This window comes from Bufo bufo, chromosome 4 (genome assembly GCF_905171765.1).
Source record: "Bufo bufo chromosome 4, aBufBuf1.1, whole genome shotgun sequence".
Classification (NCBI taxonomy): Eukaryota; Metazoa; Chordata; class Amphibia; order Anura; family Bufonidae; genus Bufo; species Bufo bufo.
Window position 1 is genome coordinate 513350002 of NC_053392.1, and position 27416 is coordinate 513377417.

At 44.5% G+C, this 27416-nt stretch overlaps 1 protein-coding gene across 2 annotated transcripts in view; it reads left to right on the plus strand.

The window, feature by feature from the left end:
• Positions 1-4096: 4096 nt before the first annotated feature.
• Positions 4097-27416, plus strand: part of XRN2 (5'-3' exoribonuclease 2) — an 85133-nt gene continuing 61813 nt past the window's right edge. For both annotated transcript variants that reach the window (XM_040429698.1, XM_040429699.1), the window contains exons 1-6: positions 4097-4257; positions 22860-22987; positions 23069-23180; positions 24023-24134; positions 25896-25954; positions 26037-26126. In XM_040429698.1, coding sequence (XP_040285632.1) covers positions 4183-4257; positions 22860-22987; positions 23069-23180; positions 24023-24134; positions 25896-25954; positions 26037-26126 — 576 coding nt within the window. In that variant the 5' untranslated portion in view covers positions 4097-4182. The remainder of the gene's footprint in view (positions 4258-22859; positions 22988-23068; positions 23181-24022; positions 24135-25895; positions 25955-26036; positions 26127-27416) is intronic.

A 27416-nucleotide genomic window follows, 5' to 3' on the forward strand; every position in this document is an offset into this window, starting at 1 on the left:
TGTGATATCCTGACCTCTAGGGGTGGTATTTGCTATATTAATCATCACTGGGGAATGATCAGATATGACCATATCCAAAATCTCAGCTTTTTCCACCCTGCGCATTAATTGTTGTGAGGCTAGTATGTAATCTATTCTAGACCATGAATTCTGTGCATAAGAGAAATGCGTGAATTCTCTCTCAATAGGATTGAAGAATCTCCATACATCTACTAGGTCCGTAGTCTGTAGAAATGGGTCAATCGAGAAGCCGCCTCTTGTAATAGAAGATTGTGAGTTCTGTATTTGCCTACGATCCTCTCTAGCATCCCTAACTGCATTTAAATCTCCAGCAATTAGCAATTGACTATCTCCTTCCTGTAGTACCTTTGATGTTAGTTCTTTAAAGTATGTTGCATGAGCTGTGTTAGGACCGTATACATTAATAATCTTTAGCTTCCCTACATCTAGCTCTAATGTGACCGACACTAGACGTCCAGAATCATCACTATGACTCTCAATAATATTGTGACGTACCCTTCTGTGTATAAGGGTTAGAACCCCCGCTTTTCTTCCTACAGATGAGGACCCTAAGACCTGACCTACCCACATACGTCTCATACGCCAGAAGTCTGATTCCTCCAGGTGGGTCTCCTGCAGGAGGGCGATATCCACATCCAATCGCTTAAGATGCCTCAGTATGGAGATTCGTTTTTGAGGGGCTCTCAACCCCTTGACATTCCATGTCACTATTTTCAGCATTTTACAGAATCATACGGAATCAACAAGGACCAGACAGTGGACCCACCTGGAGGAGGTGAACTATGGTTTATCAGGTTTCTTACAAATTGGACACCATACCTGCGGAGCAAAACATAAAAATATAAAAACATTAACCTTTCCCCCCAATCCCCCCCCAACGTACTCCTAGAAGGAGTAAAACAATACCAACCAACATTCTTTCTGGACTTCACTTTTTTCGCCCAACTCTGTCTAGACTGGCTGACATCTAGAACATCAGAGTAACACATTTTTTTTTTTTTTTTAAATACATTTACTATGCTAAAGCTCCATATGACCCTTGCTTTTTTGGCTACTATATCGCTCCTCAGTGTTATGGCAAGAGATACAGGTGAGTTTCATTACTCGCCTCGAGCATCACCGGCATACCGTCACCTGAAATCTTTCATGATATGTCTTCCCCCCCCCCCTTTTTTTTTTTTCTCCTTTTCTTTTTTTTTTCTCCCCCCCCCCTCCCCTTTTCCCCCCTTTTTTATTTTCTTTCATCTCTCCTCTCTTCCTTCTATCCCTCATGCTGCTTCTTACCCTCCCGTCTTCTCTAATCAAAAATTCTCCCCCTGCGTTGACCTTCTCTAGCTGGCACGCACCATACTCATGAACCATCTTGCATATCGAACTAAACAGTGGTCTGCTCGCTAGGTCAGTCAACATTACATTACTTGATAAGTAAGAGTCATCAGTCCCAAGTAGGACTCGAAGCTTGGCTCGGGTTCCGTCGTGGAGTACGGGACACTGGGCTCGGAGGGTTAGACCTCTCCAGGTCTCGATGACGACTGCCTCTCTGGAATGTTCTGTATTCCGCTCCGCTGTCTTCCAACGCTTCCCTGGCATCTGACGGTGTGAGGTAGGTGTCGATGGTTCCATCTTGTCTGAAGATTCTTAAGATCGCCGGATATATCAGCGCAAATTTGATCTTCTCTTGGGCTAAATGGGAGCATATCTCAGAGAATGCCCTTCTTTTTTTCGCTACGTCAGCAGAATAGTCACTGAACAGAAGGATTTTATGTCCCCGGATTTTTGCAGCATGTCCCATTTTTCTGTACTTAGCTATGAGGGATTCCTTCTCTGCATAATTTAAGAATCTAGCAATCGTCGCTCTCGGCCTCTGTTTGGGATCTGATCCTGATGACCCTCTTGGTGGTCCAATTCGGTGGGCTCTTTCCACCGTCATGGGACCCGGCAAACCAAGGGCTTGAGGTAGGTCTACAGCACATATCTGTGCAAGTTGGCTCGCGGGGATCTCCTCCGGGAGGCCTACTATCCTGAGGTTGTTCCGTCTGGAACGATTTTCCAAGTCGTCTAACTTGTTCCTCAGGGATTCATTTGATTGAAGGGATTCTTTCAGTAAAGACTGTGCACGTTCCAGTTCATCTTCTATTAATCCCACTCTTTGTTCGACCTCTTGTATTTGGAGGGTATGTTGGGCCACCTCACTTTGGATCTGCTTCAGGCACGATGCGACAGTGGCTTCTAGGGAGGCCTTTATATCTGGCGCCAACAGTGTCGCAACCTCTATGGCTAATGCCTTGCAGGAGATCTCTGCGTTCTGCGAGTGAGGAAGGGTCTGAGGGAGGGGGATTGTAGATACCTCATTAACTGTTAGAGCAGGAGGCTGTGATGAGGAGCGAGTGGGTCTCCTCTTCGCGTCCGCCATATTTGGCTCCAGCCGTGCTGAGTCTTTGTCACGCTGTGGGAGCGACTTGTTAAGTGCTGGGGAGCCGTTTCTCAACAGGTATTTCTCCATCCGTGACCTCCCGATCACGGGCTATATTTCTAGAGCTTTGTTGCTCCGATTAGACGGCGAAATCCCCTAGGTTTTACATCAAGGGTGCGGAGCTTCAGCTACCTCCGTCTTCACATCGGCGCGCCGGAACCGGAAGTCTCATAGGGGTATTTTATACTGGGACATTATGGGGGCACTATGGGGACATTAGCTCAACTGGGGGCATTACAAGGCGGTATTTTTGCACTGTCACATTATAAGGAGAATTATTTCTACTGGGGGGGGGGGGAATTATGGTGGGCTTTATTACTCCCCCATGGTATGACCCCCTAGTAGCAGCACCATCCTCTCCCTGCTCTGCTATCCCTCTGCCCCTTCTCCAAATCCTTATTATGAAATCTTTCTCATTAGGATAAAACATCAGCTCCGCCGAGCCCCCGGCCAAGTGTGGAAGTGGTGTCCGAGATCCCCAAGGGCCAAGTCAAGTAACTGTAAGTTTTCATATGAAATATGTTTATGTTATACACATATAACATACTACACTGTGCCCCACAATATACAGCTACACTGTGCCTCATAATATACAGTATACATCTACACTGTGCCACACAATATACAGTATACCTCTACACTGTGTAGTCTGTTCTATAAGCACCCTTGTTCTGTGGCGGTGGACAGAAATTAATCTGGAAGTGCCCCTCCCGAGACCAGGCTCTGACTGCTAGGGGGGGGGGGGGGGGGGTCTGCTGAGCTAACGGATGCCCCCTATGGCAGTAGCACCACCATAGCTCCCATATATGGCTAAAAAATTATTGCTTCGGGGGGGGGGGGGGGGGGGGGGGGGGTGACACCAGCCCTAGCAACGCCACTGGGGAGGGGTTGTGGGGAAGTTGCTCTGGGCATTTATAAATTTGCTCTGGCTGGGGCCCATACATTTCTAGCCACTGTCTGTACCCCTGGGCCCTGTCCCTTAAATGTGCCCCCTGCCTTTGTCTGCACCTCCCTGGCCACTGTCTGTACCCCTGGGCCCTGTCCCATATCTGTGTCCCCCTGCGTGCACCTCCCTGGCCCTTTCAGTGCAGCCCTTATCTGCGCCCCCATGGATTGTGCCCCCGGCCCTTGTCTGTGCCTAAGGAGTGGGGTTTACACAGGAGGAGGGAGGTGCGAAGCGCGCTGGGGGAGGGGGGGGGGGGGCCTTACAAATATTTGCTGTGGGGCCCAGGCACTTCTAGTTACGCCCCTGGTCCTAAGTGTCCTCCATAGGCTCTGCTGAGACACACGTGCATGCCAGGCTAAGCGTGCACATTCCTGGTGGAAGCAGACATGTGTATGGCCACCCAAGCTCCAGGGTAACATGGCACCGTGCAGTACATGTGTATGGCCAGGGTAACATGGCACCGTGCAGTACATGTGCTAGTCACATAGGAGCTTTCTTCAAACCCCGTCCTGCTCTATGAGCAGTGATTACTCTACCGCTCGTATTCCGCCATCTTCTGTGTTTATGACGGAGCGGACGCAGCAGCCTCTCCACGCGGGAGGAGGGGGAAGCGCTCCCAGTCCCCGCCCCCACCCATAGAAGGCGGAAGTGCGTCCTCTCGGCCCCTACTTGCTACTTCCTGTGTCTGAGACTTGCGTAGTGCGTGTGCGCCGCGGCCTGCTCTTCCTCCAGTTTGTGTAACATGGGAGTCCCGGCGTTCTTCAGGTGGCTCAGCCGCAAGTACCCGTCCATTGTCGTGCACTGCGTGGAGGAGAAGGTGAGTAATGAGGCGGGGGCCCTGTACACCCGTGGCCGGCTCCTCATGTGCAGACGTGTGTTATCGCAGTGGTGGATAAGGCCTCATTCACACCTGCGTGTTGATATCAGTGAAAAGATGCTCAGTGTTTTATTCGTGTAGGATCCGTGTTTGGTTGTGTGTCTGTTTTTCCATGTAGGCAGCTCAGCTGAAAATTATTTTCTAGAGCATCACCTACCAATGGCGTAAATGGAACGAAGCCGCCATCATCATCCACATTGTGTTTTCTCATGGACCCATAGACGTTAACGGGCGTAGATCCGTAAACACAGGCAAAAATAGGGCGTGCTCCCGCAGACTGGAAAATCATGGACGTGTAACTACACTCATTAGAGGGGTTATCCCTATACACCCGGGCCCCTCACATGAACATACTCACCTGGCTCCCTGCTCCGCCGCAGCTGCTATCCCCCCCCCCCCCCAGGATGAAAACATCCGTGGGGGCAGGCGGTGATGGGGATGAGCCTCCTTATCACCCACGATGCTAGGGAGGCTTGCCCCCCCCCCCCCCCCCCCCGACACCGGATGTTTTCATCCTCACAAGGGGGGGGGGGGGGGGGTGAGCAGGGGGCCAGGTGAGTATGTTCATGTGAGGGGCCCGGGCGTATGGGGGAGCATTTCCAGCCTCTGATAGCCCCTTTTTATATCAGTCGATACGTGTGCTGTCCTGATGCAGACATCTGGATGAGGCCTAAGGCAGTGTTCACACCTGCAATGGAGGCTCCGCTGCAGATTCCAGCAAAAATATCAAAGGCCAAGTTCACATTTTGCCATCATAGGAGCATGAAAATAGAAGTTCTGGTTCTTAAGTGGAATGAACACCACCAGACGGACCCCATTCACTGCAGTCACGCTGCGTTTGAGTACCGCAGGGCACAGCGGGCTGTAATTAGGCCGCACTGTTTAGTCAGTGTGTATTGGTATGGGCTGTGTGGCACCTTCCATACCTTGTGGCCATTAAAGGGGTTGTTCAGGTTCACTAACAGCCTACATCTATGTGTTCTACCCTTTTTTTTTTTTTCCCTCCTTCGGATGTCCTCATTCATCAGTGTGAATTTTTTTTGTTCATCTGGTGATGTATCGTGTTCCTTACATGAGAGCTGAGCCACATCTTCCGCTTAGCAAAGAGCCCGGTGGCATTTTTTGCTGGAGTGAACTGCCAGCGCTAGAGAACGCCCCTGTGTGTCGGTGACGTCACCGGGCTCCTTGCTAAGTGGAAGATGAGGCTTGGCGCTCCAGTAAGGAACCCGGTATGTCATCGGCTGAACGGAAAGTCACACTTCTGGTCTGTGATTCCAGTCTGAGTAGGGTTGTCACGATACCCAAATTTTGATTAGATTTCGATACCATAAAAAAAAGTATTGGGATACTCGATACCACGCGGAAAAAAATAAAACACCAAAAAAGCTGCGTACATTACGCATTTTATGGAACGTCCGACCTTTAATAGAACAGTCCTATCTGGGGCTGCAGTAAACGATTATTTAAGTAATTTAGTATTCTATTTGATTATTTTACCGATTAATAGAGTACTCTAATAAGAAAAACCTTCTTAAAATAACGTATGATAACTGATCGGAGCCCAAGGATTACACTAATGGGGCTCCAATCACAACTGCCACTGTGCCACCAATGAGGAGGGGGGGGAGGGGACCCTGTGGCCACTGCCACCAGTGATTTAATACTGGGGTATTTGGGCGGGGGGGTGCAGTGCGCCACCAATGTTTTTAAACCATTAATGCAAATACAGGATGTGGATGCTGGCTGCAGAAACACATAGCCGGCACCTGAGGGGTTAACTGCCGTTAATCGCAGCTCCCTGCCACAGAGGTCGGGTGCCGGCTATGTGATTCTGCCGCCAGCACCCGCCTCCTGTATTTGTATTAATGAGTTACTTATCTTCATTGGTGGCTCAGTGGCCACAGCCTCCCCCCCCCCCCCACCCCCCCCCCCCCCCCCCCCCCTCTCTTCTCATTGGTGGCAGCAGCACAGGGAGGAAGGAGAGACTGCTTCCTTCTTCCCTGTGCTGCTGAGGGAACATGGAGCATGCTGACAGCAGCGTGCGCCATGTTCTCTGATACTAGGCTGTGCACTTGAATGGGTCAGCAATCCTTCCGTTCCGCAAAAAGATAGAGCAAGTTCTATCTTTTTGCGGTGCCGAAGCACGGAACAGTACCCGAGAAAGCACTCGGTAGTGTTCCGTTCCGCATCTCCGGATTTGCATACCCATTGAAATTAACGGGTCCGCATCCGTGATGCAGAATGGCCACAGAACGGTGCCCGTGTATTGCGGATCCGCAAATACGGCAACAGGACACCAACGGACGTGTGAACGATCCCTAACTTTCTTTTTTTTTTTTTTTTTTTTTTTTTTTTTTTTTTTTTTACTTTCCTTTCCCGCACCCAATGAAATGAATGGTTCCGCATACATTCTGCAAAAAAACTGACTCGGACAGAAAATACGTTTGTGTGCATGAGCCCTAAGTCTGTTGGTTTCCCATGATGTGCGCCTTATATCTGTGTGCACATGTGAGAACCTGCCGACTATACAGAGGTATGAACAAAGGATCCCAGCAGTCGCGTCTTTGTGAATCAAATGTCTTTTATTCCATAGACCAGGACCAGGACCAGGTTTCGGCAATGTGCCTTCATCAACAGGTAATCCAAATACAAACTTAACAGACTATATATGCTCTACAGTCACCGCCCACAGGAGCAAAAGTCCATCCCATAAAGGGAATGGCCAGAAAGTAACAGGTGTAATCAATTTAATAATAAACAAACCAAAGCAGAGAAAAAAGCATCTAGATAGATATTTCATCTTACATTTGTAGATAATACTCTTGTATAACTTTCAAATTTTCAATACCTGAGAAATAAACAGCAAAATATTATAAATATATAACAAAATTATTATATTACAGATACATAACCTCATATTCCCTATTGAGGCCTCTAGGGTGCAATGTGTCCAGTGTATGGATCCAAAAGGCTTCCCTCCGTAGCAACATCTTATTAATGTCACCCCCCCTCCGTGGTCTAATCACCTGCTCTATAACCTGGAATTTCAGTTGGGCAATAGAATGTCTGCACTTTTCAAAGTGGCTTGGAATGGGTAATAATAAATTTTTAGTTCTAATGGTCGATTTGTGTTTGTTAATTCTGTTAACAGAATTAACAAACACAAATCGACCATTAGAACTAAAAATTTATTATTACCCATTCCAAGCCACTTTGAAAAGTGCAGACATTCTATTGCCCAACTGAAATTCCAGGTTATAGAGCAGGTGATTAGACCACGGAGGGGGGGTGACATTAATAAGATGTTGCTACGGAGGGAAGCCTTTTGGATCCATACACTGGACACATTGCACCCTAGAGGCCTCAATAGGGAATATGAGGTTATGTATCTGTAATATAATAATTTTGTTATATATTTATAATATTTTGCTGTTTATTTCTCAGGTATTGAAAATTTGAAAGTTATACAAGAGTATTATCTACAAATGTAAGATGAAATATCTATCTAGATGCTTTTTTCTCTGCTTTGGTTTGTTTATTATTAAATTGATTACACCTGTTACTTTCTGGCCATTCCCTTTATGGGATGGACTTTTGCTCCTGTGGGCGGTGACTGTAGAGCATATATAGTCTGTTAAGTTTGTATTTGGATTACCTGTTGATGAAGGCACATTGCCGAAACCTGGTCCTGGTCCTGGTCTATGGAATAAAAGACATTTGATTCACAAAGACGCGACTGCTGGGATCCTTTGTTCATATCACTGTGGATTGACGTCCTCTCCCGTGCAGCGTGCATTTGAGTGAGTGCTGGTTTCCCCACATCTAGACTATACAGAGGTGACTGGCACCACATAGAAGCAGTTAGTGCCAACCGCTGAGTGATATGGTGAGCTTCCTTATTAGCTGCTGTGTCGTGCCTCAGCTGCTGCAGAAGTTCTTTATGGAAGGCATGAGTGTGTTAAGGTCCCTTTACAGCGCTTTGCCATCGCTTGTCCCCATACAGAATTGTTTGACGGCAGCAGAGGTTGCTCTTATTACGTGATGAATGAGCTTTTCGTCGTTCATCGGGTAATCGGCGGCACTTTCACACCGGCAGATAATGACTTACGAGCATTCCTACGAACGTTTGTTAGCAATTATCTGGCCGATGCTCGGGCTGTTAGAGGAAATGTTATCTGGTGGTTAAAACCAGATAATGACACGTATCCTTTACTTCTAATCTGTTTTTATTTTCTGATTGCAGATTTATTTATTTTTATTCCATGTTCTGAACATGATTATGGGGGCGGCCATCTTGCCCGAGTTGTTCTTAACAGCATTTAAACCTAGTGCTAGTTATGTTAGACTGTACCTCAAAGAGTGCATATATCACAGACAACTTAGAGCCCTGAGGAAGTCTCTGTCTACAGAGCACATGGCGGACAACACACCCACATGATGAAGATTAGACCTTATTTTCCGAAGCACACAAATCTTACCCGAGATGTTCCCATCCTCGACCCACCTCCCTACCCTAGTACAATCCTCCATAGGTACCATAGGAATTTCTGACCGCGCTCCAGTTAGCAAATCTTTCGCTACCAACTCCCTCCCCAAGAGATCCTTCACATGGCGACTAAACAAATCTCTTTTGAAGTCCATCCCCCATAGGGACAGAATACTAAAAACAGTCAAATTACTTTACCGAAATAACTTCTCCTCACATATCGTCTACGGTGATATAGGAAGCTCACAAGACCGTTATCAGGGGAGATTTAATTGCACTCAGAACCCATGTTAAAAAACAAAGACCGAAAGAAATAGACGATGTACTGAATGCCATTACCAAAAGCATAGATATTCACTAATGTCCGAGGCCTGGCTGAACCCCTGACATATAGGGGGACATTAAACCAGCTGCTGAATTACAAGGCATAAAATATACATACACGGTAAGGCTACTTTCACACTCGCGTTTGGTGCGGATCCGTCATGGATCTGTACAAACGCATCCGTTCAGATAATACAACCGTCTGCATCTGTTCAGAACGGATCCGTTTGTATTGTCTTTAACATAGCCAAGACGGATCCGTCTTAAACACCATTGAAAGTCAATGGGGGACGGATCCGTTTTCTATTGTGCCAGATTGTCAGTGAAAACTGATCCGACCGCATTGACTTACATTGTGTGCCAGGACGGATCAGTTTGATCAGACGGACACCAAAACGCTGCAGGCAGCCTCCAGAGCAGAATGGTGACTGAACGGAGGCAAACTGATGCATTCTGAGCGGATCCTTATCCATTTAGAATGCAAACTGGTCCGTGTTGGACCGCTTCTGAGAGCCCTGAACGGATCTCGCAAATGGAAAGCCAAAACGCCAGTGTGAAAGTAGCCTAATCGGTGTTCTAAAATGATGGCTCTAATGGCAAAACGTAGACCAGATCAAACATTTATAAGAGGAATACGGACACCATCTGGAGAGATATCTAAAGAAATTGGAACTCTGTTTGAACACTTGTACTCCTCCCTATATAATCTGAGAAATGACACCTCAAACCTATGCAGCCAGAAAAGGACAGATTGAGAAATGTCTAAGTTCTATACAGTTGCCTTCTTTATCCACCTTACAGAGAAGCCACCTGTCCACCCTATTTCCCACTGGAAAGAGCCCAGGCACAGACGGTTTGTCAATAAATTATAAAACTTTCTCTGAAGTGCTTTCTCCGCATCTCCTAGCAGCTTTAAATTCGGCGGCTAAAGATGGAAACTTCCCTGCACGGTCACTAGCAGCCCATATCACTGTTGTCTAAGGAGGGAAAGGGTAACACACTGTGTAGCAGCCATAGACCTACTGAACGTTTATATTAAACTGTAGGCCAAAATGATTGCCAATAGGGTCCAACATCTTCTCCCCTCCTTAGACAAATCAGACCTGTTCTGGATTGACCAAGGCAGGGAAGGAAAAGCGAACACGTTATGGCTACTGCAGTTAATCTTATATGCTAAGGTTTAACGGTTCCCTATTGCATTCCAGTCTACAGATGCGGAGAAAGCATTTGATAGGATAGATTGGTGGTACATGAGGACAACGTTGTAGAAGTAAAATTTTCCGGAACCCTTTATAAATGCTATATTCGCTTTATACTCTAGCCCTTCTGCCTCAATTAGGATAAATGGAACCTTGTCATCCAGCTTCCAGATCACTAATGGAACAAGATAGGGCTGACCACTTTCCCCCTCGTTTGTCCTCACTATGGAAACACTTGTACAAAACATCTGACAACATCCAAACATTAAAGGAGTTACAATCGGTGGACAGCGTCATGTGCAGACGATTTACTCGTGATAACCTCTAACCCAGAGAGATCCTTCCCTAATTTATGAAAGATTTTTGATGAGATCCATTCACTGTCAAACTTTAAAATAAACCCAACAAAATCAATAGCCTTGAATATTTCCTGCCTCCTGAGCATGATACACTGGGCTATATTTAATACTGACTTCCCATGGTCAAATAATCACAAAGTATTTAGACCTTCAATTATCTCCTAACCCTGACAACTGGTTTACACTAAACTCCACTACTTCGTCAGATAGGGAATATAATAAATTCATGGAAGATCCCATACATATCATGGATTGGTAGAGTGAACCTACTAAAAATGATAATGCCGAAAGTGTTATACCTGTTCCAAACACTTCCCATATGTCTGCCCAGATCTTTCTTTGCTCAACTCCAGAGAACCTTTCTAAAATATACTTGGGCAAATGGGATATGCAGAGTTGCATACTCCACCATGACCAAACCTAAATATCTGGGTGGCATTGGGTTTCCTGATATGGAGTCCAAATTACCAGAATATTAGATTGGTTCAAGATCCCTTCATCAAAATCACATGTTGGGACTTGGGATAGAAGAAGAAATAATGGGCTATTCTCTGACTCTAGCTTTGATCGGAGTAGGCCTAGGGAAACGCTTTCCCACTAATACCCTGTTATTAACGAAAGCCCCCTTTATCTGTATGGGCACATGCCTTTCACTCGCGCAAACTATGGAGCCCACCCCTCTCCTCTTAAACGTGGGGGATCTGTTGGGACTCAAATAGATGGTACTTTTCCAGATCTGCCTATGTTACAAACTAAATCTCTAGACCTTAAGCTGGACCATCTCACATACTGTCAACTTATGCTCAGTTATAAAAGCATTCGGATTGCTGATGGGGATCACTATTGGTTCGAAAAGTTAGCCATGCAAAGATCCCCACCCCCGAAGCGAATATCCATAATATATAAAACGATTGTAGATTCTTCAGATGGCCCTACACTCTCATATGTAGAAGCATGGGAGAAAGAATTAAATCTTAAATTATCCAAAGGACACACAGGGCCAGATTTATCATTACACTTACATTTTACTCCACTTTTGCATATGTCCAAAGTCAGATTTGTTAATGGTCCTTTAATACTGTGATAAATGTGGTTTGATGGTTTGGTAGCAGTTTATCCTTCAGTAAGCCGGTTTACAAAGGTCGCACATCTTTACGAAAAAGTCGCATGTTCTATTTAAAAAGTCGCATAAGATGAGCATGGTCCTCACTGGAGTGAAATTGCGCAATTTTTTGTGACTTTTTAAATTGTCGCAATAGTAAATCTGTCTAGAGAAAGAAAACTGGCAAGCATAGCGCAGAGCCAATAAGTCGCAAATTTTTGTGCAGTTTTAGCGATTGCGCAAATATTTGACATTTTCACTCCATTATTTTGACTTGAGCTAATGATAAATCTGGCCCCATAGTAGCGGTGTACAAAAATGCATGTGGCACGTCTAGATGCATCACTACGCAGGAGACTTCCTACAAGATTGTCAGCAGATGGTAGAAAAATCCCATCGCATTACACGCAATGAATCCTCTCATCTCTTCCTCCTGCTGGGGATGTTTTACAGGTACTGGTTTATACACACACCTATGGTGGACTTGTCTCTTGATCACCCCCTTCTGGCTGGAGGTGGGAAAGATCTAAAAAATGTGTGTGTGGGATCCCCAGAGATTTCCCCACTTTTTTTATTTTTGAATATTTTATCTGACTCCCTGACCAAATATAATACTTCACTATGAAGACATTTAGTACTAGTAGCTAAAAGTATGATCCCTCTATATTGGAAACAAACAGTGACACCACCCATATCTTACTGGCTGCGTAAAGGTGGGACAAGTGGGGTCTCTACTCATAAAGCCACGGCTAAATACTATAAAGTATGGGAGTCTTGACTGAGCTTTGCTAGCAGCCCGGATACACAGCTACTCTTTCTAGATTGAATCGGGGACCACGCATTTCCTCCCCCCTGTAGTGATTGCCTCGCGCTTTCCCATGTCTTTTGTCACTCTTTTACGTTTTGCAATATTTTTACACTGTCACATGTGGGTTAAGGGGTTTCCCTGTGGGTCAACAGAGAATAGCACCTCCAGATGGAGGACTGATAGGCGGGATAAATGACCTTTCTCTAGATAATTAGGCACTGACTTTGCTAATTCACTATTGTTTTGGTGAACAATTACTGACAGAAATAGACTAGTAAGAGATTTGTTGAAAATCTATTATGTTGTATGTTTAATGATTTGCACCCATGACTACAGTCTGTACTTATCAAAGATATACACATGGTATAAACCCTGTGAAATGTACTAGGGATCGACCGATTATCGGTTCGGCCGATATTGAGGATTTTGAACGTTATCGGCATCTATTTTGCCGATATACCGATAACGTATTGGGAACACAGAACGCACTGCTCTCAGCGCGTTCTGTGTTCCCTCCGCAGCACAGGGGAGAAGGAAGCAGTGTCTCCCTCCCCCTGTGATGCTGCTGCCTCCAGTGACAGGACGGAAGACAAGAGGAGGGGAGGGGCTGTGGCCGCTGCGCCACCAATGAAGAGGAGTCTTTCATTAATTCAAATACAGGAGGCGGGAGCTGGCTGCAGAATCACATAGCCGGCTCCCGACCTCTATGAACGGCAGCTGCGGTCCGCGGTAGTTAACCTCTTAGGTGCCGCGGATCGCAGCTACCGCTCATAGAGGTCGGGAGCCGGCTATGTGATTCTGCAGCCAGCTCCCGCCTCCTGTATGTGAAAGAGAGGTATCTTCATTGGTGGCGCAGTGCGCCCCCCCCCCCCCCCCCCCCCCAAGCAGTGCGCCCCCCACCCCAATAGTAAAAACATTGGTGGCGCAGGGCCCCCCCCCCCCCCCCCTCAAGCCCCCTAGTATTAGTCATTGGTGGCGCAGTGCGCCCCCCACCCCCATCCCAATAGTAAAAACATTGGTGGCGCAGTGCGCCCCCCCCCCCCCCAGTTTTAATCATTGGTGGCAGTGGCCACAGGATCCCCTCTCCCCTGCTCCTCCGATCGGAGCCCCAGCAGTGTAAGCCTGGGGCTCCGATCGGTTACCATGGCAGCCAGGACGCTATTGAAGCCCTGGCTGCCATAGTCAGCTCCATGCTGCTGTGTGCACAGAGCACAGGGCAGCAGGGAGAGTGCGAGATCCTATTCACTCTGATAGAGATCTATCAGGGTGAATGGGACAAGGGTTCTAGTCCCTAAGGGGGCTAAAAGTTAGTAAAAAAAAAAAAAAAACACAAAAATATTAAGTATAAATGAAAAAGATTTACAAAAAAAATAAAATAATACACGTTAACAATAAACATTAATTTTCAGCAGATTTGTGTAGGAAATTTTTTTTCCTCAAAATAAAAATACCAGAATATCGGTATAAATTATCGGCTATCGGCCTGAAAGTTGACAAATTATCGGTATCGGCCCTAAAAAATCTATATCGGTCGATCCCTAAAATGTACAATAACTTTCTGTACAATTGCATTGTTGAATGGTAACTGAAGGAAAATAAAGAATAAAAAAAAAATGGGCATATTTGTTATCACTACGTCCAACGACCAGCTCTGTAATAATCATATGGTCTACCCCATCAGGTGAACACTGTAAAAAAAAATAAAAAAATTAAGCCAAAACAGATTTTTTTTTAAATTTTTTTTTTTTTAGTTCGCTCACCTCCCAAAAAACATAATGTTAATCAATCAAAAAGTTGTATGTACTCCAAAATGGTAGCAAAAAAATGAGCCCCCACACAAGACCATAGCCAGAAGGATAAAAAAATATGGCTCTAAGAAAATTGCAACACAAAAAAAAGATTTTTTCCCCTAAAAATGCTCTTATTGTGTTAAACATAAAAAAGCAAAAAATAGACATATTTGGTATCGCTGCGTCCGTAACAATTGGCTCTACAAAAATCACATGATTTACCCCATCAAGTAAACGGTGTAAAAAAACTAATAAAAATTATGCCCAAACAGCTTTTTTTTAGTCACCTCATAAAAAAAAATCTATCTAAGTCGTATGTACCCCAAAATGGTAGCAATGTCACCTCGTCCTGCAGAAAACAAGCCCTCACACGAGACTATAGCCAGAAAAATGAAAAAAAATATCTCTCTAAGAAAATACCAACACAAAAACATTATTTTTTTCCCCCTAAAAATGTTTTTGTGTAAAAATAAAAAAAACTAGACATATTTGGTATTGTTGCGTCCGTAATGACCGGATCTATAAAAATATCACATGATCAAGTGAACGGTATAAATAAAAAAAAAATTATATGACTCCAAACAGTTTTTTTGTGACTTCACCTCCCACAAAATGAGAAAAAAAGCAACCAGAAAGCCAAATGTTAAACAAAACAAGCAATGCAACAGCTCACTGCAAACCAAATAAAGTACAAAATTGCATCATAATAGCAAATGCTGAACTAATAAGTTAGAGATACTTAGGCTACTTTCACACTAGCGTTTTTCTTTTCCGGCGCTGAGTTCCGTCCTAGGGGCTCAAATCCGGAAAAGAACTGATCAGTTTTATCCCCATGCATTCTGAATGGAGAGTCAGTCCTTCAGGATGCATCAGGATGTCTTCAGTTCAGTCTTTTTGACTGATCAGGCTTTTCAGAAAAACGTAGCATGCAGTATTTTTACCTCCGGCCAAAAAGCCTGAACACTTTGACTGAACGCCGGATCAGGCCTTTTTCCCATTGACTTGCATTAACGCCGGATCTGGCACTGTGTGTTCAGTCAAAACGGATCCGGCTTTTGCATGTTAAGCCCGAAAAATGTGAAAAAAAAGTTAAAGTCCATAAATGGCGGATCCGTTTTTTCCAATGCATTTTTTCATTGTGATCAAAATCCTGATCAGGATTCAAATGTAATCCGTTTTCACACGTTTTTCCGGATCCGGCGGGCAGTTCCGGTGTCGGAATTGAACGCCGGATTAAAACAACGCTAGTGTGAAAGTAGCCTTAGTTAGATGGGTTCCTAACTAGAGATTGCCACATGGTCACCAAGGACTGCAATGAGAGTCCACACACTATCTCTCTCCTGGTGCCAGATGGCTTCAGTGAGTGGGGGGGGGGAGCGGGCCAAGCTATATACTAACACTAATTAAAATCAACCTGTGGGACAGACGAGCTGGTCAGGAGTGCACGACTGGGGAGGCAGCCACACCTCCCGCTCCCCCTCACTCACTGAAGCCATCTCGCACCAGGAGAGAGAGAGTGTGTGGACTCTCATTGCAGTCCTTGGTGACCATGTGGCGCCAGGGGTGGTGTGGAGTGGGGCCGGCGTGCATGCTGGTAACTGCTTTCCCTGGTTCTAATGGAGGCCATTTTGGCACCGAAAATGACAGAAATTCAGGCGGATCCAGCATGTAAGTGGAACCTGCACTTTCTGAATTACATGATAGCCGCTATGGCACATAACAGGTATATTTAGTGTTAGGAACCCGTCTAACTAGAGTTTGCCTTGACGTTCGGCAGACGGGCTCAAATAATTTTGTACAAAACGATTTGCCAAGAATCTCTAACTTATTAGTTCAGCATTTGCTATTATGATGCAATTTTGTACTTTATTTGGTTTGCAGTGAGCTGTTGCATTGCTTGTTTTGTTTAACAGTCTTGTTCTCAGCCATAGCAACGTGCCCCTGCGCTTTGGGATGACTGACCCCCTTTTTTTTTTTTCTCTGCAGAAAGCCAAATGTACCCCAAAATGGTGCCAATAAAACTACAACTTGTCCCGCACAAAATAAGCCCTCACGCAGCTCATTCTACAAAAATAAAAAGTTATCGCTCTTAAAAACCTATTATACCTACATATTGGGTATCGCCGCGTCCGTATCGACCTGCTCTACAAACATATCACATGACCTAACCCCTCAGATGAACACCGTAAAAAAAAAAAAAACAGCTAAATAAACCATTTTTTTGTCACCTTGCCTTGCATCACAAAAAGTACAACAGCAAGCGGTCAAAAAGGCGTTTGCCCACCAAAATAGTACCAATCTAACCGTCACCTCATCCTGCAAAAAATGAGCCTCTACCTGAGACAATCTCCCCAAAAATAAAAAAACGATGGCTCAGAATATGTAGACACTAAAACATCATTTATTTTTATTTTTTTCAAAAATGATATTGTGTAAAACTTACATAAATAAAAAAAAGTATACATATTGGGTATCGCCGCATCCGTGACAACCTGGTCTATAAAAATATCACATGATCTAACGGATGAATGTTGTAAATAGAGTTGTTGCGATACCAAATTTTTGATTCGGTTTCGATACCATGAAAAAGTATTGCGATACTCGATACCATTCGATACCACGCGAAAAAAATAAACAAAAAAAGCCACGTGCATTCCTCATTTTTAAAAATGGCGAATCGCGCAGTTTTTATTTTATTTTTTCTGTTCCGGCATTCACCACCTAGATTTTTTTTTTATATTTTAATAGTTTGGACTTTTCTGACGTGGCGATGTAATATGTTTATTTATATATTTTATATGTGAAATTGGGAAAAGGGGGGTGATTTATACTTCATATTTTAGTGTTTTGTTTTTTTTCACTTTTTATTTAATAACTATTTCCCCCCTTAGGGGCTATAACCTGGGATCTTTCATCCCTTTTCCTATTCACCCTGATAGATCTCTATCAGGGTGAATAGGACTCCACACTGTCCCTGCTGCTCTGTGCTTTGTGCACACAGCATCAGGGATGTTACCATGGCAACCAGGGCTTCTGTAGCGTCCTGGCTGCCATGGTAACCGATCGGAGCCCCAGGCTTACACAGCTGGGGCTCCGATCAGAAGCTGCCCACTGCACCACCAATGAGGGGGAGTGGAGAGGTCCCTGTGGCCACTGCCACAATGATTTTAATACTGGAGGGTTGAGAGGGGCCGGCGCACTGTGCCACCAATGATTTTAATGGGATGGGGGGATTGAGGGGGGGGGGGGGGCACACTGCACCATCAATGATTTTACCCCTTTATACAGGAGGCGGGTACTAGCAGATCAGCGGCAGTTAACTGCCGCTGATCGCAGCTCCCTGTCAGGGGCAGGGTGCCGGCAATGCGATTCTGCTGCCGGCACCCGCCTCCTGTATGTGTTAAAGACTGACTACTGTATATGAGTCCAGACTTTCACTATTAGGCCACACAGAGCGGCGCCCAGCGATGTCTCAGCACTCACCATTTAGTCCTGGGCGCCGCTCCGTTCGCCCGCAGTGCCCCATTACTGTCTCCTCTCCTGCTCCACATGCTGCTGATTACTATCGGAGCGATGGGAGGAGACATCAGCTTCACTAGTGGGCGTTCCTTCTCCCTGGCTGTAGCGCTGTCCAATCGCAGCGCAGGGAAAAGGAACGCCCACTAGTGAAGCTGATGTCTCCTCCCATCGCTCCGATAGTAATCCTATCATTGGTGGCGCAGTGCGCCCGCCCCTCCTCCGCCCCTCTCTTCTCATTGCCGCCCCTCCTCCACCCCCTCTCTTCTCATTGCCGCCCCTCTCTTCTCATTGCTGCCCCTCCTCCGCCCCTCTTCTCATTGGTGGCAGCGGCAGCAGCACAGGGGGAGGGAGGACAGCTTCCTTCTCCCCGTGCTGCTGAGAGAACATGAGCGCGCCGATAGCAGCGCGCTCATGTTCAGAGATACTAGACTGCGCAGAAGCGCAGCCCAGTATCGAAAAAACGGAAATCCCGGTATCGTATCGATACCGGGACAAAAGTATCGATTGGGTATCGAAATTTCGATACCCGCAACAACCCTAGTTGTAAATAACAAAAATTAAAACAGTGCCAAAACAGCTATTTCTTGTTACATTGCCTCACAAAAAGTGTAATATAGAGCAACCAAAAATCATATGTACCCTACACTAGTACCAACAAAACTGCCACCCTGTCCCGTAGTTTCTAAAATGGGGTCACTTTTTTGGAGTTTCTACTCTAGGGGTGCATCAAGGGGGCTTCAAATGGGACATGGTGTTAAAAAAAACTGTCCAGCAAAATCTGCCTTCCAAAAACCGTATGGCGTTCCTTTCCTTCTGCTCCCTGCCGTGTGCCCGTACAGCAGTTTACGACCACATATGGGTTGTTTCTGTAAACTACAGAATCAGGGCCATAAATATTGAGTTTTGTTTGGCTGTTAACCCTTGCTTTGTTACTGGGAAAAATTGATTAAAATGGAAAATCTGCCAAAAATTTGAAATTTTGAATTTGTATCTCTATTTTCCATTAATTCTTGTGGAACACCTAAAGGGTTAACAAAGTTTGTAAAATCAGTTTTGAATACCTTGAGGGGTGTAGTTTATAGAATGAGGTCATTTTTGGGTGGTTTCTATTATGTAAACCTCGCAAAGTAACTTCAGACCTGGGAATGTAAAGTAATAACTATTTTTGGAGGTATTACTATGTATTATAGAAGTAGAGAAATTGAAACTTGGAAATTTGCAATAAAAAAAAAAAAGGTAAATTTGGTATTTTTTTTTAACTTCATTTTACCAGTGTCATGAAGTACAATATGTGACGAAAAAACAATCTCAGAATGGCCTGGATAAGGGCTCTTTCACACCTGCGTTCTTTTCCTCCGGCATAGAGTTCCGTCGTCGGGGCTCTATGCCGGAAGAATCCTGATCAGTTTTATCCTAATGCATTCTGAATGGAGAGAAATCCGTTCAGGATGCATCAGGATGTCTTCAGTTCCGGAACGGAACGTTTTTTGGCCGGAGAAAATACCGCAGCATGCTGCGCTTTTTGCTCCGGCAAAAATCCTGAGACTTGCCGCAAGGCCGGATCGGGATTAAAGCCATTGAAAGGCATTGATCCGGATCCGGCCTTAAGCTAAACGTCGTTTCGGCGCATTGCCGGACCCGACATTTAGCTTTTTCAGAGTGGTTACCATGGCTGCGGGACGCTAAAGTCCTGGCAGCCATGGTAAAGTGTAGTGGGGAGCGGGGGAGCAGTATACTTACCGTCCGTGCGGCTCCCCGGGCGCTCCACAGTGACGTCAGGGCGCCCCAAGCGCATGGATCACGTCATCCATGCGCATGGGGCGCTCTGACATCATTCTGGAGCGCTCCGGGAGCCGCACGGACTGTAAGTATACCGCTCCCCGCTCCTACTATGGCAACCAGGACTTTAATAGCGTCCTGGGTGCCATAGTAACACTGAACGCATTTTGAAGACAGCTCAGTCTTCAAATGCTTTCAGTACACTTGCGTTTTTCCGGATCCGGCGGGCACCTCCGGCAACGGAAGTGCACGCCGGATCCCAACAACGCAAGTGTGAAAGAGGCCTAAGGCAAAGCGTTTTAAAGTTATCAGCACTGGTCAGATTTGCAAAAAATGGCCAAGTCCTTAAGGTGAAATAGGGCTGAGTCCTTAAGGGGTTAAAGAGGACCTTTCATGGGTCCAAACATTATATAACGAAGTATCAGGATATGTAGGGCATAGTGCAGGAATCTAACTGCACTTACTATTTTTTGCCCGCTGTGTTCCCCCGTTGTATTCTCCCTCCTGGTATGCTAACTTTAGCATTGGTACAAGGAGGAGGAGACTGCCTTGTTTCTCAATGGGCATCTCCTTCTCCCTGGCTGTAGTGCTGTCCAATCGCAGCGCAGAGCGTTACAGCCAGGGAGAGAAAAAAAAACTTTCCTCTCTGGCTGTGACGCTATGCGCTGTGATTGGACAGCACTACAGCCAGGGAGAAGGAGATGCCCATGGAGAGAGTCTCCTCATTGTTCCAATGCTTAAGTTAGCATACCCGCCGGGAGAATATACTGGGGGTCACAGCAGGCGAACAGAGCGGCGCCCCGAAAATATAGTAAGTGCAGTTAGATACCTGCACTATGCCCTACATATCCTGATACTTAGTTCATAATGTCTGGACCCATGAAAGGTCTTCTTTAACAGAACTGAACATTCTCATTATACACTTAGATAAATACAGTGGTGTAATGTCTGCACAATTATGTTTTTTTTTAAGGCTTGTGCAAACCTGTAGTGGTGCCCAAAATCATGCAAGTAAAAAATGTGGCCTCAAAATCCCTCGGGTACTCTTCTCCAGGCCCTGCCATGTGACCACACGGCAGATTTGGGTCACTGTGTGGTATTTCTGAACTCGTTGAGAAATGGATCAGTACATGTTGGATTATTTCTTTTTTTGCACTTAATCATAATCAGTGTCTGAAAAAGACATCTTTTAAAAAAACAATTTAACCTTTAAAACACTGCATAAATAGTATGGGGTCAAAAATCTGACCACATACTTAAATAATTTCTTTGAGGGGTCTAGTTTCTGAAATGGGGTCCCTTAAGGGTGGTTTCCACAGTCCTGGTACATTAGGGGTTCTACAAATGTCACACAGTGCATGAAAATCATTCCTGCAAAATGCTCTCCAAACCAAGAAGTACTGCTTCCCTGCTGAGCCCTGCCATGTGTCATAATAGCAATTCATGACCACCTATGGGGTATTGCTGTATATCTGGGAGAAATTATCTAAAGTTGAGGGCTGCTTTTTCTCATATGCTAGATATTTTAGAATTTTATTTTTTTCTCTAGCCCTAATAAATTCTATGAAACACCTGTGAGGTCAAAGTGGTCACAATGCTCATAGATAAATTCTTTAAGGGGTGTTTCCAAAATGGGGTCTTTTAGGGGGTGTTTATGTTTTTGCACTTTAAGGCTGGGGTCACTCGTAACTGGAAATGCAGCAGAAAAATCTCATTTCAACAGTAAAAAAAATGCACACGAAAACGCAACAAAACCACACGTATTACATGCGGTTTGTGCCAGCAGAATTCATTCTCCTGTTTTAGTTTTTTGCGGGTTTCCATCTGTAAGTCGTTCTGCAGCCCTGTAGAAAAATGTAACATCCTAATCTTGTGCGTTTTGCGGACAAGGATAGGACATTTGTGAAGGAGTGAAAAAAATGGCGGAGGACTCTTGGTTGGAATCCATGTTCTTCGGATCTACGATATGTGGACTGCTAAAACTGCTACGGCCCTAAATGCCAGAACCAGGGTGCTAAATGTTTAAATTTGTTTCTCTGTTGAAGGGCATCTGTCCGCAGATTTGCCATGTGCACTTGGCAGCTGAGGGCATCTGTGTTGGTCCCATGTTATGTGCCCGCATTGCTGAGAATTTTTTTTAAATGTATGCAATGAGGTGATAGCCCTTAATATCTGATATGTTAAAGTTTCATTTGAAAATCTACAAAAATTCAATTTTAAATGTTCTTCTCTAGGTTGCTTTAAATCCTAAAACGCCTAAAGGGTTAAAAAAAAGCTAATTTTGATTACTAGGAGTGGGTTCGGTTTTTAAAATAAAAGCAATTTTGTAGGGAGTTTCTATTAGGCCCCTCAATGCCAATTCAGAACTGATTTTGTAGTGTAAAGTTGACTTGTGGTACATCTTTATGTATTTTGTGTGGAAAGATGTAAAATTATCTATAATTTAAAAAAAAATATAAAATAAACACAAAACATAGACACAGATAAAATGAAGTACAATGTGTCTCAGAATCACTTAGATAAATAAGTGTTCCAAGGTAATTTCCACATACGGGGTCGTGCACCCGGCCGTTTGTCTGCATCTGATCTGCATTTTTTTTGCGGATTGGATACGGATCCATATATCCATTTTGCAGATAAGGATGGGATATTTCTAGAGGAGTGTGGGAAATAAAATGGCCACATGTGCTTGGCAGGGATTTGTGTTTTGCAGACTGCAAAATGGATGAGGTTGTGTGCATGAGCCCTAAAACAACCCATCAGATTTAAAAATTGGAACTTCATCCTGAAACGGTTAAAAATCAGGGAGCTGACGCCGCTCCTTACTTCCCCATAAACACACTTGCGTAGATCAGTTATATGTGAATGATTATTCCAAAGGAGCGACATCTCTGAATTCTGATCGAGCGACTGGTCGCTTGTTCTTCTTGATACATCCATGATGATTGCTTCAGCTAGCAAGCGACGACCGGAAATGAATATTCCTATGAATGTTTGCTCAGTCATTGTCCGCTCTGTCGACCCGTGTAAGTGCCCGTACACATTAGGTTGTGGAAAGCGGTAGGATTGGGCAGCAGTGTGTATGAGGGCCTTTAATGAAGGATTGTGGAAGAGGTCAGTTGCCAAATTAGCAAATGTTTTTAAATATATATTTTTTTTCTCCTTTCTTTCCTAAGCCTAAAGAGTGCAATGGCATCAAGATACCGATTGATTCCAGCAAGCCTAACCCAAACGAGGTGGAGTTTGACAACTTGTATTTGGATATGAATGGCATCATCCATCCATGTACTCACCCGGAGGACAAGTAAGTCTCTTTGTCTTTATTCTTGCTGTCCATGACATGAAGGATGAGATTGTAATATATATTTCTCTTGTCTGATTGCAGACCGGCACCTAAAAATGAAGATGAGATGATGGTGGCCATCTTCGAGTACATTGATAGATTGTTTAATATTGTGAGGCCGAGGAGGTTGCTCTATATGGCTATAGATGGCGTGGTGAGTGTGTCTGCCGCCTTGGAACCTCATTCAGGAAGTATTGTGATCTTTAGTAATAGCAGCGAGCGATGCAGAGGTGCTGATTATCCCTTGGACGATTAAATCTCATCTGTCCTTTTTAGATTATAAAGGGGAACTCTACACATAAATCCTGTTTTCCCCACAGAGCGCACTTATTCCTTATCTGCAGGATATTTAATTGCTGAGCTCTATCTCCCTCACTACCATAGAAATGGAGTGGTGGTCTTGCACGCGCACTACCGCTGCATTCCGATGGGATGTTCTGGGGCCTCTGTTCTCATGATGAATGGCGGATCCAGAGATCACCCATCCCGTATCCTGTGTGTAAGGCAGGGATGGCCAATCTGAGGCTCTCCAGATGTAGCAAAACTACAACTCCCAGACTGCCTACAGCAGTGCATGGTGGGAATTGTAGTTTTAAAACAGCTGGAGAGCCACGGGTTGGACATGCCTGGTGTAGGTAATAAGTGTCCCCGTGCCCACCTATGCCAAGCAAGAACACTTTAGGGTGTATTTTGGCTTGGTGCATTTTGCATACCTTATTATTATTAATATATATTATCTCTATCTCTAGCAGATACTTTTAGTAACAAATGTAGAACCTACCTGCTCTAGGAAGTGTAATAAATCTGGGGGATCTAATTGATAATACATTTATTGAGGTCATAGGGCTGGATAAATCATCCATTATCACTTCATTCCCCTCTTTCTCCAGGGAATGACCCCCTCATGCTCATATGTTAGAGCAACCTGTATGTGTGGATTTTTATATTTTAGTAGCAATTCAGAAAACTTGGATTTCTTGCTCTGTGTTTGAATAGGCACCTCGAGCCAAGATGAATCAGCAGCGCTCTAGGCGTTTTAGGGCTTCAAAAGAAGGTGTAGAATTGGTGGATGAGAAGAACCGTATCCGGGAGGAAGTGATCTCCAGAGGTATGCTGCTACTTGTCCTCTACTGCAGATAGTCACAGGCTGCGACTGATTGACTTGTCTGTCCCAGCAAAACTCGTGTGGCTAATGAAGAGGACCTGTCAGCTCTTCTGACGTGTGTCTTTAGCAAATGCCAGTGTTCCCAATGTAATCTTTCTGGTGCATCTCTTCTTAGAACTCTGCTGCTTCTCTTTTCTGGAAATGTATGAAGAAGTTAACAGGACATTGTGAATATTTTTGTATAGGTGATCCACAAAGTAAAAAATATTATAAAAATAACACATTAAAAAACATTTAAAAAGCAGCAAATCACAGAGATCCATATGAATAACCCAATAGGCTATGAAGAATAAACATACATATCCATCTAAGATGCAGATAATGTCCATACAGACCTAACCGAAGAACCCTCACCCCCAACATGTGTTTCGCTGTGGCTTTTCCAAGGAGTGTCCCCTTCTCCATAGCCTATATTGGTTTATTAATGTGTTAGTACTAGGTAGGACTTAGTTCACAGTGTGCTATATGCCCTTTAGGCTGGGTTCAGACCTGAGCGTATTTGATATGCACGTTTTTGTCGCACGTTTTTATGCGCGTTTTTTGCAATAGTAAACGTGCGTTTGTGTGATTGACTGCAGTGTCCTATGGCCACAAACGCGCGTTAAAACGCCCCAAAGAAGCTCAAGAACTTGTTTGAGCGTAGGGCGTTTTTCAGCGCGTTCAAACGCGCTGTAAAACGCTCAAGTGAGACCCAGGGCCATAGGAAAGCATTGGTTTTCATGTGTTGAGCGGTTTACAGCGCGTTTGAACACGCTGTAAAACGCTCTAGTGTGAACCCAGCCTGAATGTGTGTTACCTGTCCAATACAGGTCTGTCTTTTCATTGTCTGTGATTTGCTGGTTTATGAGACTGAGATTTATTTATTTTTTATAATGTATTCTTCTGTACTTTGAATATATGTATAAGTGATCTACTTTTGTCATATTCACTAAGTACGTCTTTTGAATATTGGTGGCCCAGTTTTGTGTTTAGATGTTTATACATCGCCTGCACCCTCCGACACCATTCAATTAGTGCAGTCAGTACCAAACAATGTAAGAACACACCCCATTGACAAGGGCAATTGGAATGCTTAATAGTCAGTTTATTCCTAAAGTTCCAGGAGCAATAACAGAGGAACACCACATGCAAAGTTCTAAAAATAAATAAATTCTACAGTACTCTTAACAAAAGACCCTCCAGTTTAAGGGGGGAAAAAAATCACATTAACTGGAGAATGAACAGAACACTTACCGGTACATGGTGCCCTCCTGTTCACTTTTCTTTCAGCTGCCGATTTGCCAATTCCTGGGCTCCTTTTTCTGCCATCCAAGCTGGCTGCACCACTACTCGGACTACCTGGTCCACACTGTGCATTTGGTAACTCAGATTGTCCAGCAATGTGAGGGCTCCTGATGCACAGTGTGAATCATGTAGTCTGAACAATGGTGCTGTCCTTTTGGATGGCAGAAGAGGAGCCCATGAATCTGCAGATGAAAAGGAAGTCGCCATGTAAGTGTTTTGTCCGTTTCCCAGTTAATGTAAGTATTTAATCCTCAACCGGACGGTCACATAAATTTTTAATTCGCCAGCAATTTTATTTTCTATGTTGAATGAAATGCTTGAGTACAATAATACAGTGGCCATTGAGGGAAGAAATGCATAGCTGATGGCCAGCTTTATCCGTTTTGCTGGTATCATGTACTGAATCCACTTTTCTTCCAGGTGGCTACCTTCCTCCTGACGAAGTGAAAGAAAGGTTCGACAGTAACTGTATCACTCCTGTAGGTACCGTTGAACACATTGGTACATTATGTTGTATATTTGAGATCTGTGTCAATAACTCTGATGCTTTTTCTTTTGTAGGGCACGGAGTTTATGGACAACTTGGCAAAGTGTCTTCGTTACTATGTTGCAGATCGTTTAAATAATGACCCCGGCTGGAAAAACCTTACAGTAAGTTTACTTTATCTGTAGTCTTATATTGCTACAATGTTTAAAACCGGTTAGGACACTATATAGGAAAAGTGAATGGTTTAGATTTCAGTTTGGTAGGTAAAGTGTACCCTAAGTTTTCAACAGGCTATGCTTCAATCAATTGTACAGTGTGCATGAGGAATAACACTATTTCCGGCCATTATATGATTTGTATGCTGATCATCTAGTTTGCAAATCTATCAGACATGGTGGGTGGAGAGTAGCTGCCATCCACTGCACATAAAGTAAAAGATAAGCTGCTTCCTTAGCTTCTCTTACTCACTAAGACGTTTGCTCCAGGATCATGAAAGATGTTGCAGAGAAGTACTGATCTGTTTGGTTGTAAATTTAGCACTTGTGCTGAGATATAATTCTATGTAGCTGAGCCTGTGCAGTCTCTTTAGTGTCTGAGTCCCGTCTCACTCATGCAGCTGCTCACTTTTCTCACTCCCCCTCTACATAGACTTGTATTGGCATGTGTAATATGATCCTCCTGTGGAGCTGTTCCATCTCTAGACTAAGATGCAAAGCATTATTAAAAGTAAAAAGCGACTGGCAAGGAGGGGGGGCAGCTGATAACATAAGAACTTGACAATGCTTACTGATAAAATATATTACAAAGTTTCTTGTGGTCACTAGTACTATTTATTTGTTAAGTTGTGTGAAATTACAGTGACTCTCTAATGAACTTGACAGTAGAACGAATGTCTGTTCTTCTGTGTAATGTGAAATATAAAACCTATTGCCCATTCTAATTTTTAATTATTTTTGTAATGGTACTAGGGATCAACCGATTATTGGATTTACCGATATCGGCCGATATTGATTTTCAAAGTTATTGGCATCTGACCTTGCCGATAATGCGTCCAGCGCTGCTCGTTTATTAGAGAACTTGGCGCGCGCCGCCATGTTCATTGGCCAGAGTCAGTAGAGACAGAGGGAATCCCTCACTCCTATGACGCGGCCGCCGCAGAGCCCAATACAATGATTTGGCTCTGAAGCTGCCTGCACCACTGCCACCAATGAATGTCTGGCTAATATTAAAGCAGAGGAAGGGACAGGGGAGGCTTTACTGCTGCGCCGTCTCAGCTAGTTTGCTCTGCGAATGGCAGCAGCTTTCTCCTCGAGTGTCCTTCCCAGAGTCAAGCAGTCAGCATAGCAGGTGCCTGGCTACTGTACCACCAATGATAATTTTAATACAAATACAGGAGGCTGGTGCCGGCTGTACCCGCCTTCTGTATTTAAAGGTTAATGATCATTGGTGCAGTG